This window comes from Petaurus breviceps, unplaced genomic scaffold, assembly GCF_028583685.1.
Source record: "Petaurus breviceps papuanus isolate PSGF00001 unplaced genomic scaffold, PetGlider_PUasm1.0 91023, whole genome shotgun sequence".
Taxonomy (NCBI): Eukaryota; Metazoa; Chordata; class Mammalia; order Diprotodontia; family Petauridae; genus Petaurus; species Petaurus breviceps.
Genome location: NW_027187398.1, coordinates 3,353,985 through 3,369,179, shown reverse-complemented (window position 1 = coordinate 3,369,179; position 15,195 = coordinate 3,353,985). Strand labels below are relative to the sequence as shown.

The 15,195-nt window shown below is 34.4% G+C and overlaps 1 protein-coding gene across 15 annotated transcripts in view; it reads left to right on the top strand.

Annotated features, from left to right (window-relative positions):
- BCAS3 (BCAS3 microtubule associated cell migration factor) overlaps positions 1 to 15,195 on the top strand; it is a 795,613-nt gene that overhangs the window by 93,629 nt on the left and 686,789 nt on the right. For all 15 annotated transcript variants that reach the window (XM_069077894.1, XM_069077893.1, XM_069077887.1 and 12 more), the window contains one exon: positions 7,330 to 7,402. In XM_069077894.1, the coding sequence (XP_068933995.1) occupies positions 7,330 to 7,402 (73 nt within the window). The remainder of the gene's footprint in view (positions 1 to 7,329; positions 7,403 to 15,195) is intronic.

Here is a 15,195-nt window from a genome sequence, read left to right as displayed (position 1 = left end):
ACCACTTAGCCATCCCTATTGAATTGTTTCAGCTGAATAAACATGAATGCCAATGGCCAAAGAAAAAGATGAACTGTGTTTTTTTTTTTTTTAAGGAAGCGAGATTTACAAGGTGATTTCAAAAACATATTTATTATTAGACATATTTTAGGAAATATGAGTCTTTTATGGATTTTGTGAACTCAAAGTTCCAAGTCATCCCTGTGTCTTTATTTTACTTGCAAAATATGCCATACTTCATAAAGGAGTTTCTAAACTACAGAAAATGCTCTGAAAATTTTTACCATATGTCCTGTTTCTATTCCTATGTAATTAGATTTTGGAATAAGGCACAAAACAACCTTCGGTTAGTATTTCAAACTAACATAACTTGTACCTCAAAATTGTGTTTACTGTAGCTGGACAGGGACCTCCATCTGCATTGCTCTAGGAAATTGTTCTTTACCCCCTCCTCTTAGGTCAAACAAGCCATTTCAAGAGTGTGTTGGAGATGAGCTCCACTAGGTCATCGAGGGGATTGTGCTTCAGATGTCTTAACACCCCATGAAGCAGCTAAGTTTTAGGATAAGACTATAAATAAGTGGTAGTTCTTTGGTTTTTTTCAAAACTGATGTTCCTATGTGCTTTCTTCTAATTAGGTTTTATTGGCAATTTTGACATGATACTCATGCCAACCCAGGGTTATTATTATTATTATTATTTTTTGCTTTTTTTTGGAGGGGCAGTTGGGGTTAAGTGAGTTGCCCAAGGTCACACGGCTAGTAAGTGTTAAGTGTCTGAGGCCGGATTTGAACTCAAGTCCTCCTGACTCCAGGGCCTGTGCTCTATTCACTGTGCCACCTAGCTGTCCCACCAGGGTTAACTTTATAATGGGCTAGAGTAAGTGGCATTATGTTGGTGTTATTGTAAGATATTTGAGAGTATGGTATATATTTTTATTATTAATTATAATTAATTAAATATAATTAATTATATACAAATATATGAGTATATATTTGTGAAATTCTTGAATGGTTGGGAGCAATTTCTTTGACTTAAATTTTGTTCCTGTCAAAATGCAAATGCCCCCATGGAGTCATATCTTCAGCCCTCTTAGCTATGTATTCTACCCATGTGTATGATTTTATAAGATCTTTTCCTTAGAGTGGATTTTGTTATGGAGAGAGAGTAGGCAGAACATGAGAACATGTATCAAAGGAGTAGGAGGGGGTCTAAATGAGGAAGGAAAATCAAATAAATTATGGTATGTAGAAGTGGAGTTGCCAGAGACAAAGTTTAGGTGTTGCTACAGACAAACTGCTTCCCTGTTTGGCTTCCTAGTGACAACCATATTACTTGGTCTTCCTGTCTCAAGTTTCTCCCCTCTCCAATCTGTCTTCCACTCCATAGCTGTCAAAGTGACTTTCCTAAAGCAGGGGATTGCCTGTGTCATTACTGTGCCTAGTAAACTCCAGTGGTTCTCTCTGGGGTAAAGTTTAAAAGGTTCTATCATTGAAAGTCCTTTATACCCTGGATCTCACTTATCTTTTCAGCCTTAATATATATTGTTCCCTTTACATGCTCTTCTGTCCAGTCAAAGAAGCTTTCATGCTGCTGTACACATGTGTCATTCTGTCTCCTTCTCTGCGCCTTTCCCCCAAAGTTGGAACGAACTTCCTTCTCATTTCTGTTTCTTAGAAGCCCTAAGAGGAAAGACCCTATCAGGAAGGCCTCAAGTGCCACTTTCTGCATGCAGTCTTTTTTGATTATCCCTTCCCCCTTTACCTTCAGTCTGTCAACCCAAATTACCTTGGATTTACTGTTTTGTGCTTATTTTGTATAAACTTATATGTGTACATTTTGCTTCTCCACATATGATATGAGCTTCTTGAGGACAGTGACTATTTAATTTCCATTTTTGTAGCTTAAGTACTCAGCACAGTGCCTGGCATTTAGCACTTTATAAATGCTTGTTGATTGATTGTTTGGAATGTGTATTTGTGTATGTTGGAAGGAGGAACACTTCCAAAAGAAAGTCAAGATTGATCTCACGTAGGGATTTAAAAGCATTCTTCAAATTTTAGAGTAATAAAAATAGTCAAGAGACTCAATCAAAATTCTACTGACTTTTATCATTACTTGGTACCTTTGTAATTGTATCATGTGACAGTTCAGTTTTTTAGTTACAATGCTTCTGTGCAGATTCTGACCTGGAGAAAAATTCTGTTCTGGTACAGTCCTTTAGAACTGTTGTATTGCTGCAATAAAATACATATCTAGCAGAAGTATCATTTAAATATCAATCAAATGGAAATGAATATCACAAGAAAATATTGCTATAAACTTATTTTTTAAGTGAAATAAAATTGTCATTGGAACTCCTGCCTCCATTTTCATATCCCATTGTATCTGTGTGCAGTGTAGAGTAATAAACCTCAGCTTCTCTGCTCTACTGTTTATTTCAATCTTGTGGTTTGAAAAGCTCAAAAATTTTTGTTGAAGAACAACAGAACTTAGTGTTTCATATGAATTCCTTTTAGATTATTTGAAAAGCAAATTCTCCTTACCACTTTGCACGTCAAGTTCTAGTATTAAAATTGAAGAGTCTAAGCCAAACTAATTTTCTTATTTTACAGATGAGTCTGGGACTCTTTTCCCTTGTTTGTAAAAAAAACACGAGATTGCTTAATTAGATGTCCTCTAAGGTCTCTGTCTCATGAACCTCTGTCATTTCTAGAATATAGATAGTTACTCTTGCAAACAATGGATTTGAAATACATTCAATGATGAATGGTGTGATGAAGACATTCCTAGTAGTTATCTTTTGCTTTCCAAAGAGGAGAAATAGAAACTCTGAAGTCTTTGAGATATCACACCCCTGTGTGTATATATACATGCATCTACTAGAAAGGAATCACACACTGTCTGAATTAGTTACATTGCATAGTTACATATAGTACCTTGGGCAAGAAAACATGTTTAAAATTTAGAGTGCCACTCCCTAAAGCAGGATTTCAAGAATTAGAATTATAAGATTGTTCATTTGAGACCAATGACAGTATTTGTGGTAGCCAAATTTAGAAGCTATAACATAGTGGAAACTATTTTTCTATTTCTTTTCTGAGTAATTTTGGTCTTTTATTCCAATTGTCTTGATTCCACAGATATTTATTAATCATTATGTGGAAGGGACTGTGCAGTTAAACCTGTCTCAAGGTTTAACAAGTGGTTAGAGGTTTATGAATGGATAAAGCTGATTTCTGAGTCATATTCCATTTGTTTCAGAGCAGTATGAAGGTTCACTTAAGCAAGTGCAAGTTGGTGGGGCAGGGGTGGTATTTAACATTTTCTCCTCTGCACATGGTTTTGAATTTAAAAAAAAACAATTTAGCTAAGTGAAATGCTAGGAGGTGGCATCTTATTGGTAGGCAGGTCCATTTTCATTACTTTAATTGTGTGATTTATCAGGATTTTCAGCTTTTTATAAATGTTTGAGTGTTATAGGACAGAATTAAAAGGATTTAGAATAAAAGGAGTTTAAGAAAAGGACTTGTGACAGGATTGCTATACTTTTTACATTTGGTGGATTTAGCTAGCAGTTTTTCATTTTCATCATCATACTTCATTCAGTTAAACACTGTGTAGAGCAGGTGTGTGTAACATCATTCTATCCCATATGTGAATAAACACACCATTTTATATATAAAAAAATTAATCCTCCACAACTTGGAGGATTACATTTTCCCTGGAATTACACATGGGGTAGTGACTCCATTAGGCATTGTGGAGAGCACATGTTGCTGTTTGTACTGCATGAAAAATCAGGTTAATAGCTACCATGTTCATGAGATTTCAGAGTCCCCATAGTAATGATTTTTCTAATGCATTAATATTCAAATTGTCAGAAAATTAACTTATTTCATGCAGATCAAGATTTTTATGCATTGACTTCCAGTTTCTGAGTTAGGCATAAAATAGTATGAAGCATGCCCTGAGTACAGTTTTCTTTAAACATATAATATATGGGTAGTTTGTATTTTAGAAAAGTTTTATTATTCACATTTATTGATGTCATATCCCTGCTCATTGACTTTCCTGCTTTTATGGGTTTTCAAATTTATTTGCCATTGTGTTTAAATATCTTATACTTTGAAAAATGTAAAACTTTTAACTACATTGATCTGTGGACTGATATGCCATTAGTATATGTTTGTTCATTAAGGTGAATGTGGTTTTCCTACTTAGAGAAAAGTTTACTGGACCAGTGTACCCTAACAAATGAGGTGCATATTGAAAAAAAATCTAAACTCTAACTTAGCAATTATTACTTTTACAGACCAGAGATGCTTCATTTATCAAAATTTCAGATCAGTGTGTATAGTATAGGTGGAAACTAGAGAGATCTAGTAAAACCCAGAAGGAGAGGGACAAAGAAAATGTACTTATTACTTTCAAGTTATACATAAACTTCTTGTTGAATATAAATTTATTGATGTAAACCATTTTAATATTACAATTACCCAAATATGTAGGAGTTGAAGTTAGACTTGTATGGATAAAGTTTAGTCACAATTAATATGTAACTTAAATATGGTGTATGTACTAGATCTGTTAAATATTAATAGTTGGGTTAAAACTGATATTGTTAATTATAGGATCTGATAAATTTGTTTTGAAAAGATTATCAGTATACAATCCACTGTAAATTAAGTTTTGAACAAATATATTTCAGATGCTTTCCTAGGTAAAGATACCATTGGTTTATAAAGTCAGTGTTTCTCAATCTATATACTAGTTCTAACAGCTTTAAAAATACTTTTAAAAATAAGGTTTTTATTTATGCATTTTACATAATTTTCTCCAGTCTCTTCCTCACAGTGATCCATTCTGTGTAACACATAATATTTTTAAATACAAAAATTGAAAAAGAGAAAGAAGAGGAAAAAGTCAGCAGCAGTGATCACTATATCAAAAAAGCATGAATATATGTATATATAGTATCACACTGTTAATTATTATTACCTCTACAGAGGAATAGGTTGGAGGGGTGTCTTTCCATGTCTCTTATTTTTATCCATGTTTTTCTTTGCAATTTTGCAATATTCAATTTTTTGTGAATTTTTTCTAATTACATTGCTGCAGCAAAAAGTATTAATTTAAAGATTTTGTCAACAATAGAACCCTTCATGTAAGGAGATCCAGTGGCTACACTCATTTTGAAAAATTATGTGTCCATCATATGATATAATCTAGTAAGGTATACAGAGTGGTGCTCATTGGATGCAAAATTTTTCTTCCTTAATTCTCACCTTTGTTAATGTTTCTTCCTTTGCACGTTGGAAGCTCACCTCAGAAGGAGGCAGCATGGCATAGGAGAAAGAGCCCTGGCTTCCCAAGTTAGAGGACCTGATTTCTGATCCTTCTGGGATAGATAACCATCTTGCTCTAATTCTGTGTTACTTTGATTCTATCAAATATAATATTGCAGCCTGAATGTCAGATTTCTCATGGGTCTTCCAGACAAAACCCTTGTCTTTACTCTGAGGAATTTTTACTCTGAGAAGAACTTTTTTGTACTTGATTACATTCAGTAGAATTGACCACATGACTCAGGGTCCTTTAAGACCAGGCAGCTGTTCTGTTATCATTTTTTTTTAACCTTTCCTCCCCTCTCTTTTTAAAAAGCTCAGGGCCTAACAGTGCAAACGACTATGTAGTTAATTAAAAATAACCTTGGATTAGAACTCAAGAGGCTCTAGGTAAAAGTTACAGTTCTTTCTATAACTCCCCGAAACTTTTAGCATGTTGTTCATCCTGTTTTCCTATCTATTAAATGGGGGTGGGGGGGAATCATCTGTCCTACTAGGGACCCAGGGATTTTGTTTTAGAATAAGAAGATACCATGTCCTAGTTCATGTCAGCTGCTTTTTATAGGATTCCCTAGAAGAGGCAGTGATTCTAAATATTACCATTATTTAGCCTTTATTTGACATTTTTAACTCATCCAAAGAAAGGGATAAGACTTAACTTAAGACATCTGGGGAAACAAGGAGAGAAGAAGGGGATGGGAAACATATGGATCATAGTCACTAGGAAGATAAGCATACAACTGAATCCCTGGAGGAGATATGGTACCTATGTGTGTTACTCAGTCAGATGGAAGATGTCTGGATCTTGGATCAACTGATGTTCAGATTTTAGCAAGTAGACCAAAAAGGTTAGTGATCTTATGCGAAGTCCCTTCTGATTCAGGTGATGCCAGACTCTCTTCACTCTTCCTGCTTAGGTGCTAGTATACCTAGGCACTATTTTCCACTTGTTTATACTTTCATCAGCCTTCCTGATGTGGATGAAGGCCACATATTTTATAGAAATGGACAGGGCCTCTAGTAGCTCATATAATTTTTGTTTTGCTTTTGATATCACAGGCAATATTAATTTCTAAGAAAAATTATTTCTGCTAATAAGTATACAGAGCACAATTTATGTAAAAATTACACCTTCTCCTTGTTGATTATCTACATATTATGCAATATATAGCTTGTTTTCACATAGTTGTTTGGATGTTGTCTCTGCTATTAGAACATGAGTTCCTTCATAGAAGGGGATTGGCTTTTTCCTTTCTTTACATCCTAAGTGCTTAGCACAGTGCCTGGGACATAACATTTGCTGAATAAATATTGATTGGATGGATGAGAAGGCAATAATTGTTGTTATGGTGATTATGATGATTATTATGGTGACAAAGGTGAGTATCATTTTCTTTTCATGAAAAAGAATGCTTCAGAGCCATCTTCATTTAAGGTCCTTACTTTCTTGGTAAGAAATAAAATTCTGATTAAGAGTACAATGTGTAGTATATTGTGCAATTATTTGAATTTTATGTCTAACCACCTATTGGAACAGCTCATATTTTACTGTCTTAAGAAATTTTTGTTGTTCATTAGATCATAGAAAGATAGCTGACTAGTGAGTAGCTATTGAACTAGGAAGGCCAGATGAGGGGATCCCATTTACTTTCTTTGGAAAAGATTTGGTCTTTCTAGATTTCACTCCAAAAGCATAAATTCATAATTAATGTTTCTTACCATCATGTGCAGCTGGAAACCTTTAAAGATGATTTTTTTTAAAAGCAATTGGGGTTAAGTAACTTTTTCAAAGTTACATGGCCAATTATTTTTTGTGTGGGTGCCAAGTATCTGAGGCCGGAACCAATCCTGGGTCTCCTGATGCCGGGGCTGGTGCTCTTACTCACTGCGCCACCTGGCCACCCCTAGAGATGATTTTTAAAAAAAATAGAAAATATACAAGAATACCTCTAACTTTAGCCTTTTTTGTGCTTTCTAATAGATTCACAGAAGTGTGACAACTTTGCTGAGAAGAGGCCTCTGCTTGGTGTTTGTAAGAGCATTGGATCTTCTGGGTAAGGAAAGATCTTTTTTTTTTTTTTTATTAAGCAGTCGGGGTTAAGTAACTTGCTCAAGGTTACACGGCCAGTTATTTCTGGGTGTGGTGCTGAGTGTCTGAGCCCGGGATTCGATCTCCAGGTCATTCCAACACTGGAGCTGGTACTCTTACTCCCTGAGCCACCTGGCCTCCCCTAAGCAATTGGGGTTAAGTAACTTGCTCAAGGTTACACAACCAGGTGTTTCTGGGTGGGTGCTAATTGTCTGAGCCCAGGATTCGATCTCCAGGTCATCCTGACACTGGAGCTGGTGCTCTTACTCGCTGTGCTACCTGGACGCCCCAGTAAAGATCTTTTTAAAAAATGTTTTTCAGTCACTCTTAAGAGTGACTCATTACTAAAACTCCAGAAAAAAACATTGATTTCATAAACTCCTTTTTTTTGAAACCATAAAATTATGTTGTGACATACTAATAGAAGCTTTCATTCATGGAAGCATAAAACAAATGCATTTTAGTGCAGTTTCTTGTTTGTGTATCACTTCAGTTTCCACCACTGTCATTACTTCTGGCCCCTCCTAGAGAGACATCTCTTAGGACAAATACTTAAAAAAAGAGGAAAAACATTCAAGAAAATCAATAAATATACCAAAACTTCTGACATTGCATGCAAGGTCCCATACCCATGGACTCCTCACTTCTTCTGATGAGTTGAGGTGAAGTGTTTTTTCATCTCTTTTCCTGTTTAACTCTTTTTTTCCCCTGATCAACGGCACCTACTTATTTCTAATTTTTTTTTTACCAAAAAAATCTTCTGTAATTTAAAGTAAATGAGGCCTTTTCCCTCATTTTTTTTTTTACTGAGCAAGTACAGTGGTTTTATGACTCTGAATTTTTATATTGTATTGGCTGCAGCAGTGTTAATTAAATCACTTAACTCTGTAGAATAAGAATTGTAATATTGACTCTTTACAGGCTAACTGTGATGTAGATTCATAACATTGTATAACAGTGAAAACAAAAAATTTCCAATTATTTTCATTTCTTCCCTGTCATATTTCTTTAAATAAGAAATTTACCAAAATTGGTGACATTATATATAAATCATTTGGGGCTTGGAAGGGGAGGGAGAAGAATAGAATATGGATGGACCAGTGGTATAACATGTTAGCCTAACTATTGTCCTTATTCGAAAAAATATTTGCAGTTTTCTTCTTGTTTCAAGAGGCTTACTAGGAAGTGATGATTTCCTAGGCCACCATGCTATTGTCCCTAAGTCCCCAGAATTATTGTGTAGTTGTCAGTTGTCACTAAGTATTTGTTGTGTGTATGCTTGGTGTTATGGCTAAGATTTTAAAAAGTAAATATTTATTGCTAGCTTTTGCTTTTACATGCCTAAATTTCCTCTGTGTCTCTATTCTTCAAGGAACATACCTAATAATAAAGAATTAAAAAAAAAGGAAAAATGATAAAGAGGAAAAAAACCCAACAAAACCAAAAATTAATGCAATGTTCCACAACAATGTTTAGCTTCCCACCTCACCAAAAGTTTGGGGAGAGGTGTCTCTTCATATCTCTTCTTTAGGACCAGGCTTGTTCTTTGTAATTTTGAAGCATTCATTTTCAGTTGTATTGTTGTAGTTATTGTCTGTATTGTTTTCTTAGCTCTCATTAATTGTTTGTATCTTTTCATGTACATTTTCCTCTCCTTTTTTAATTAATTAAATTTTAAAATTAATTTTATTTATTTAATTAAACTAATTAATCACATTTCTTACAGTAAAGTAATATCTTATTATATTCATGTGCCACAATTTATTTATGCATTCACAAATTTATAGGCATCTACTTTATTTCTAGTTCTTTTCCAGTACAAAAAGTCCTTTTATAAATGTTTTGATGTATGTGGAGCCTTTTTCTTAGTCAGAAGCTTGAGGATCCTGGGTATATAACTAGCAATGGAACTTCTGGATCAAAGACTATAACGTCTTAGGTGATTTATTTGCATAATTCCAAATTGCTTTTTTTTGAGTACTAATTCACAGCTCCTCCAACAATGAATTAGTTTGCTTGTTTGTTTTTTTTTTTTTACAACCCCTCCAACCTTGACCATTCCCATCCTTTTATGATCAAAATTGTTGGGTTTTGGGTGTTTTTTCCCCTCAACTTAAGTGCTTAATGTTTTTTCCCCTTAGTAAAGTTAAAAATTAAACCTTTACCTCTACCTCCAAGTCATTGTTCAATGTATAGCTTTACTTTAATGTAGTGCTATTTTCTTTTCTTACCTTTTATGAAAAATTGGTCATGGATGACCAGAAGTATGTTTGTTTTGACTTTTTGCTGTGTTATCTGTTTACAATTTTCTAAACTGTTTATAGTGTGTGATGTGTTTGTCAGAGTGTTTATAATCTCATGAACATTTTGAGATAGGACTACGTGTTCTGTTTGTTGCAGTTGTTGCATTACAGTACTTGGTTAACTGGTATAATTCTATAATTCTAGAATTTGATTCCTGTAGAAAACTTTCTTAAAAGGTTTTGTTGCAAGAATTTGTATTATATTTCTTGGGTGTACTCAAAGGCAGTGAATTACAGAAAGAAAGGTAGATACAGATAGAAAATAGTACTTTTTGTGTAATTTTTTGTGGTAGCAAAAAACTGGAAACAAGGGGGTGCCCATAAACTGGATAATAACTGACCACATTACTGTAATATTTTATTGTTTTGCTGTAAGAAATGATGCATGTGAAGAATTCTAGGAAAAAGACTTATATGAACCCTTGTCGAGTAAAGAAAAAAGAATGAGAACATCCACAATGACTATGATATTGTAAATGAAAACAACATTAAAGGGTATATAAAGTCATGTTGAATACATTTACCAGTCTCCTTTCCAAAAGACGTATACAACCCTGGTTATAGAATGTTGCATAGCCTGTCAGATGTAGTTGCTGTGTTGATTGGTTTTGCTTCTTGTTTTCATTTTTTTATAAGAGGGCTTTATGTGAAATAGGATATATTGGGAAGTGATTATGTTGTTTAAAAAAAGTATCATTTAAAATTTTTTTTTACAAAAAGAACGAAATGAATTCTTAAGTATTTATTGCTAAAGAAAGTTGTCCACAATAACACAGTAATTATGTCGCTGCCTTGTAGTGCTTTAGTGTTTATATTTTGAAGTTTAAATTTTAATTGAAACAAAAATAGAATTTGCTATAAGTGGAAAATTATATGGTTTATGCCATATTGTTTTGATTTGATTTACTTAGGTGCTTTCAAACACTTGTGAATATTATTTGTTTTGATAATACTTCTACTAAGGCAGGTAACAACTCTTCTATACCTACTCTTCCTGTGTGTTTGTCCAAATTTTCCCATTAATAACCAATATAGTGGTACATTTCCTCTTGTTCCTTTAGTATTTCAGGAGTACCAATATGCTAGTCAAGATATCTGTCTTTCTCTTGACATTGCTTCTTGCTATGAGCTGTATCCCAGTCAGACACATTCTTGATAATGACCTAGGTGTTATCTTGGATTCCTCACTGTCTCTCATTCCTCACATTCAGTTTGTTACCAGATTGGATATGGATGGGAGGAGATTTTTTTTTTTTGGTCTTTTTGGAGGGGGGAAGGCAGGGCAATTGGGGTTAAGTGACTTGCCCAAGGTCACACAGTTAGTAAGTGTTAAGTATCTGAGGCCGGATTTGAACTCAGATCCTCCTGGCTCCAGGGCCGGTGCTTTATTCACTGTGCCACCTAGCTGCCCCTGAGAAGATTTTTTTTTCACCTTTCCACCATCTCTTGAATATGCCCCTTTTTCTGCTCTGACACTGCCACCACTCTGGTAAAGGGCCTCATCACTTCCTGCCTAGACTTTTGCAGTATCTTGCTAGTGAGTCTGCCTGCATTCAATCTCTCCCCATTCCAATCCATCCTCTATTCAGCCACTAAAGTAATTTTCCTAAAAGTAAATTTCCTAATTACAGATTTAGTAAACTGTGATTGATAAGAGGTTAATTAAGCAAGTTGCTCAGGTTGATATAGCAAGTGTGATACAGGATTTGAGCCTTGGTCTTCTTGACTCCACGTCCAGGGCTATATCTGATACATAATATCTAACAAAAGTCATTTGGCTGCTACTATACCATTTATAAAATCCATTATAACTGATATTTTGTGCTATCAGTTTATACATATATCTCACATTATATGTGATTTTATGAGTATATACAGCTACCCAATGAAGAATCTCAGAGTAGAAAATAATCAATTTTTGATAATACTTTGATTATATTTGATGTTAATGATAAATATTTGATAATATTTATTATCAATAATAATATTTATTCACACAATATAAAACTAGGAAGCAAAAATATGTCTTTTATGATATAGTAAAACCCTCTTTCGATTTTTTTTTAGGGGGTGAGTATAGAGGAGTTTTTGATAGGAAGTGACAAATAATTATCTAAAAAACCTGATTATATTAACAAGATAACTATATAAGTAGAGATTTTTTTTCAATTTATTTATTTGTTTTCAGTTTTCATCATTTGCTTCCATAAGTTTTAAATTTTCTCCCTGTCCCTCCCCAAGGCGGCCTGCAATCTGATATGGGCTCTACACATATATTCCTATTAAACACATTTTCACATTAGTCATGTTACATAGAAAAATTATAACGAATGGGAGAAATGATGGGAAAGAAAACAAAACGAAAGAGAAAATAGTCTGCTTTACTCTGCATTCTGACTCCATAGTTCTTTCTCTGGATGAGGCTGGCATTTTCCATCAGGAGTCTTTTGGAAATGTTTTAGGTCCTTGCATGGCTGAGAAGAGCAAAATCTATCAAAATCAGTCCTTGTACACTGTGGCTGTTAATGTATAAGTAGAGATTTGTTAAGATAATTCTTATGGAAGTTCATAGGATCATAGATTTTAAAATTGCAAGAACTTTAGAAGCCAACTAACCTAACTCTTTGTCTTGTAGGGATGAGAAAACTAAGGCTAGATTAGATTAAATGACTTAACCAAGAAAACAGAGGTACTAAGTAGCAAAAAAAAAAAAAAAATTGAACCCAGGACCTTTCATTCCAAAATTGACTTCTATTTCTACTTTACCACACTGGTTTTTTTTTTTTTGCCTCTTATAAATGCTGAAAATAGTTTTGTTGTGATCTTGCCAATACAACCTCTTAATTTATTTAGAATTTTGTCAGGGAAGAGAGAACCTCCCTGATAAGTTATTTCTTTGTTTGAATATTGTGTCTAGTAAATCCAAAGGGGATTTCCTTTATAAGATAACAGTAATATAACAATGGATAGGGATATGAAAAAATAGGAGCTGCTAATTTTAGAATTATTATTTCATGAAACATATGCACAGTGCCCCAAAAATTTTAGGGCAGTTAAAGTTGCTTAAAATTGTCTTGGGACACCTTCTATAAACGCAACTGACATTGAACATGTTGGTATGGATAAAGCACCCAGAGAGGGTGGGAGAAGTAGAAAGGGATGGAGAGGAAAGGTGGATAGGAAGATTACAAGGAAAGAGAGTTAGGCTTCCCTCCCTCTATGCCAAGGCCTAGTAATTGCAAGAGAAGGAAAAGGGCCTCCCTCCTCCCAATCATTTGTTTTTGAAAATAATTTTTGTTGCCTTTTGTTTTTCTATTATCTTCATTTCACAGTAGATTCCTTTCTCTGACAGGTTGGCTTCCTTTATAACAAAGGGAAAAAAAGAGAATAAAATAATTGAGCAAAAGTAGTGAGCACTTTGAAAAAGTCTAATATTATATTCATTGTTCTACATCCAGAGAAGAGAAAAAGATGTTTTCTCTCATTGATGTATTAAAAAAACACAAACTGAGAGGCATTTGAAGAGGCAAACATGCAATTAAAAAGGAGATGAGATGAAAGGACTCAAGTTTATGAGGAATACAGAAAGCATTAGCCATGATGAGGATCTATGGATGTAGTAACAAGAGAGATTGTGGGGAGTAGAAAGATTATGGGGAATGGAAAAAGTCAGGTCCCTTTACCCTGACATCCCTTCAGGGAATAGCAGTTATGTTGAGAATTAGCCTAGCTTTGTATGTTTCTTGCAGACTGTGCATGTTTTGTTTGTCATTGGAGGCAAGTAGGTGGCATGATAGAAAGGGCCTTGGACCTGAAATCAGGAAGATCTGAATTCAAATCAGGCGTTAGGTACTTACTAGGTATGTGACCTTGGGCAAACCACTTAACCTTTATCTGTCTCAATCTCCTCCACTGCAATATGGAAATGATAATAGTATCTACCTCTGAAGATTGAGGATCAACTGGGATGACATTGGTGAAATGCTTAGCACAGTTTCTGGCACATAATCTTTACAAGTGCTTATTCATTTTCTCCCTTTTTTCTCAGTATGTATTTTCACTGAACAATATATTTCAAATATTACATCTTCAGTAATTTTTAAAAACTTATTTAGAACAATGTTCTTTACTTTTGAAATTGATATTTTACATTGGCATAATGTGTGCTCTCATTTTTTTTCTCCTTTAGAATATTATTGCCTTCCTTTAACTAAGCAATGAAATCACTGTTTCAATCTGTAAAAGTGCCCTGTCATTCTTGTGGTAAAGAGTTCATGCACTTTCCACTAGATTAACTGGGTCGTGATGCTATACCATTCCCCATTCTTGGAAAGATGTATACAGTGCAGATTGCTCCACATATACCTGTGGGAATGGTTGAAAACCTCCTAGTAGAGCTGGATTTGTCTATTCATAGGCTACAAGTAACCCCCAACAAACTAATTTTAGGCAAAGTCCAAGAAAAGATTTTTCCTTGTTTTTATTTTTTTATAACTTTGTTAGTTTTCATTTTTAATTTTGTTTCAAAATGGAGTCATTTCAAATCCCCTAAGGTTAGTCTTTTCCAGTCTCCAAACTCTCAGTCACTCCTGTCAAAAGGCATGTGAGTTATACATAAGCATATATGTGAAAGTACATGCTTTTGTTAAAAAAATTCTCTCCAGAAGAAATGTCATCAGAACCCCATGAATTAAGGGTTCCTAGAAGTTCTTATTGAAAGGATAGACCATAATAATGGTTCCAAAAACGCTGTTAAGGTCTTGGAAAACTGTTACTGTTCACTGTGCTGACAATCCAGGGATTAGATGAATACATTGTATATTCCACCCTTGCACAACAAAAACCTGGAAAAGAAAATTATAGACATAAAAATATAAGGGGTCTCATTTAAATACATTAAATTTTTATTGCTTTTTATCAGTCTTCCTTCCCCTTTCTAATCAGTTTTTAAGTCTTGCTGATTCTTCTTCCCCAACATTTCTTAAATTTGTCCCTTTCCCTCTTCTCTCTTATTTTATCCCACATGCTGTCTTGTCTTCACTATTTCTGTGGTTTCCCAATTGGTTTCATTAATTCTGGTTTTTCTTCAATCCATATTTCTCACAGCTTACCTTAGTATGCATTACTGCCCTTCATGCCTAAGGACATGTAGCATGCATTTAACTGCTGTGTGTTGACTTAGCATTTATTAAGTATCTCCTGTGTGCCAGGCACTGTTTTAGTTTCTGGGAACTCAAAGCCAAAAACAAAATTGTCCTTGTTGTTCTTGAGGAACTCATGTTCCATTTGGTCGGGAAAGTGGAGAGAATGAGATACTATATCAGTGTCATAGGATCACCTTCTTGGAATCTCTAGTACCTCCTTAGCTGTATTGCAAGTCAACTACTCTCTTCCCAAATTTCCAGATTATAGATTTTTTCAGGTTGGATCTTTGAGACTATTGACCCAATAACCC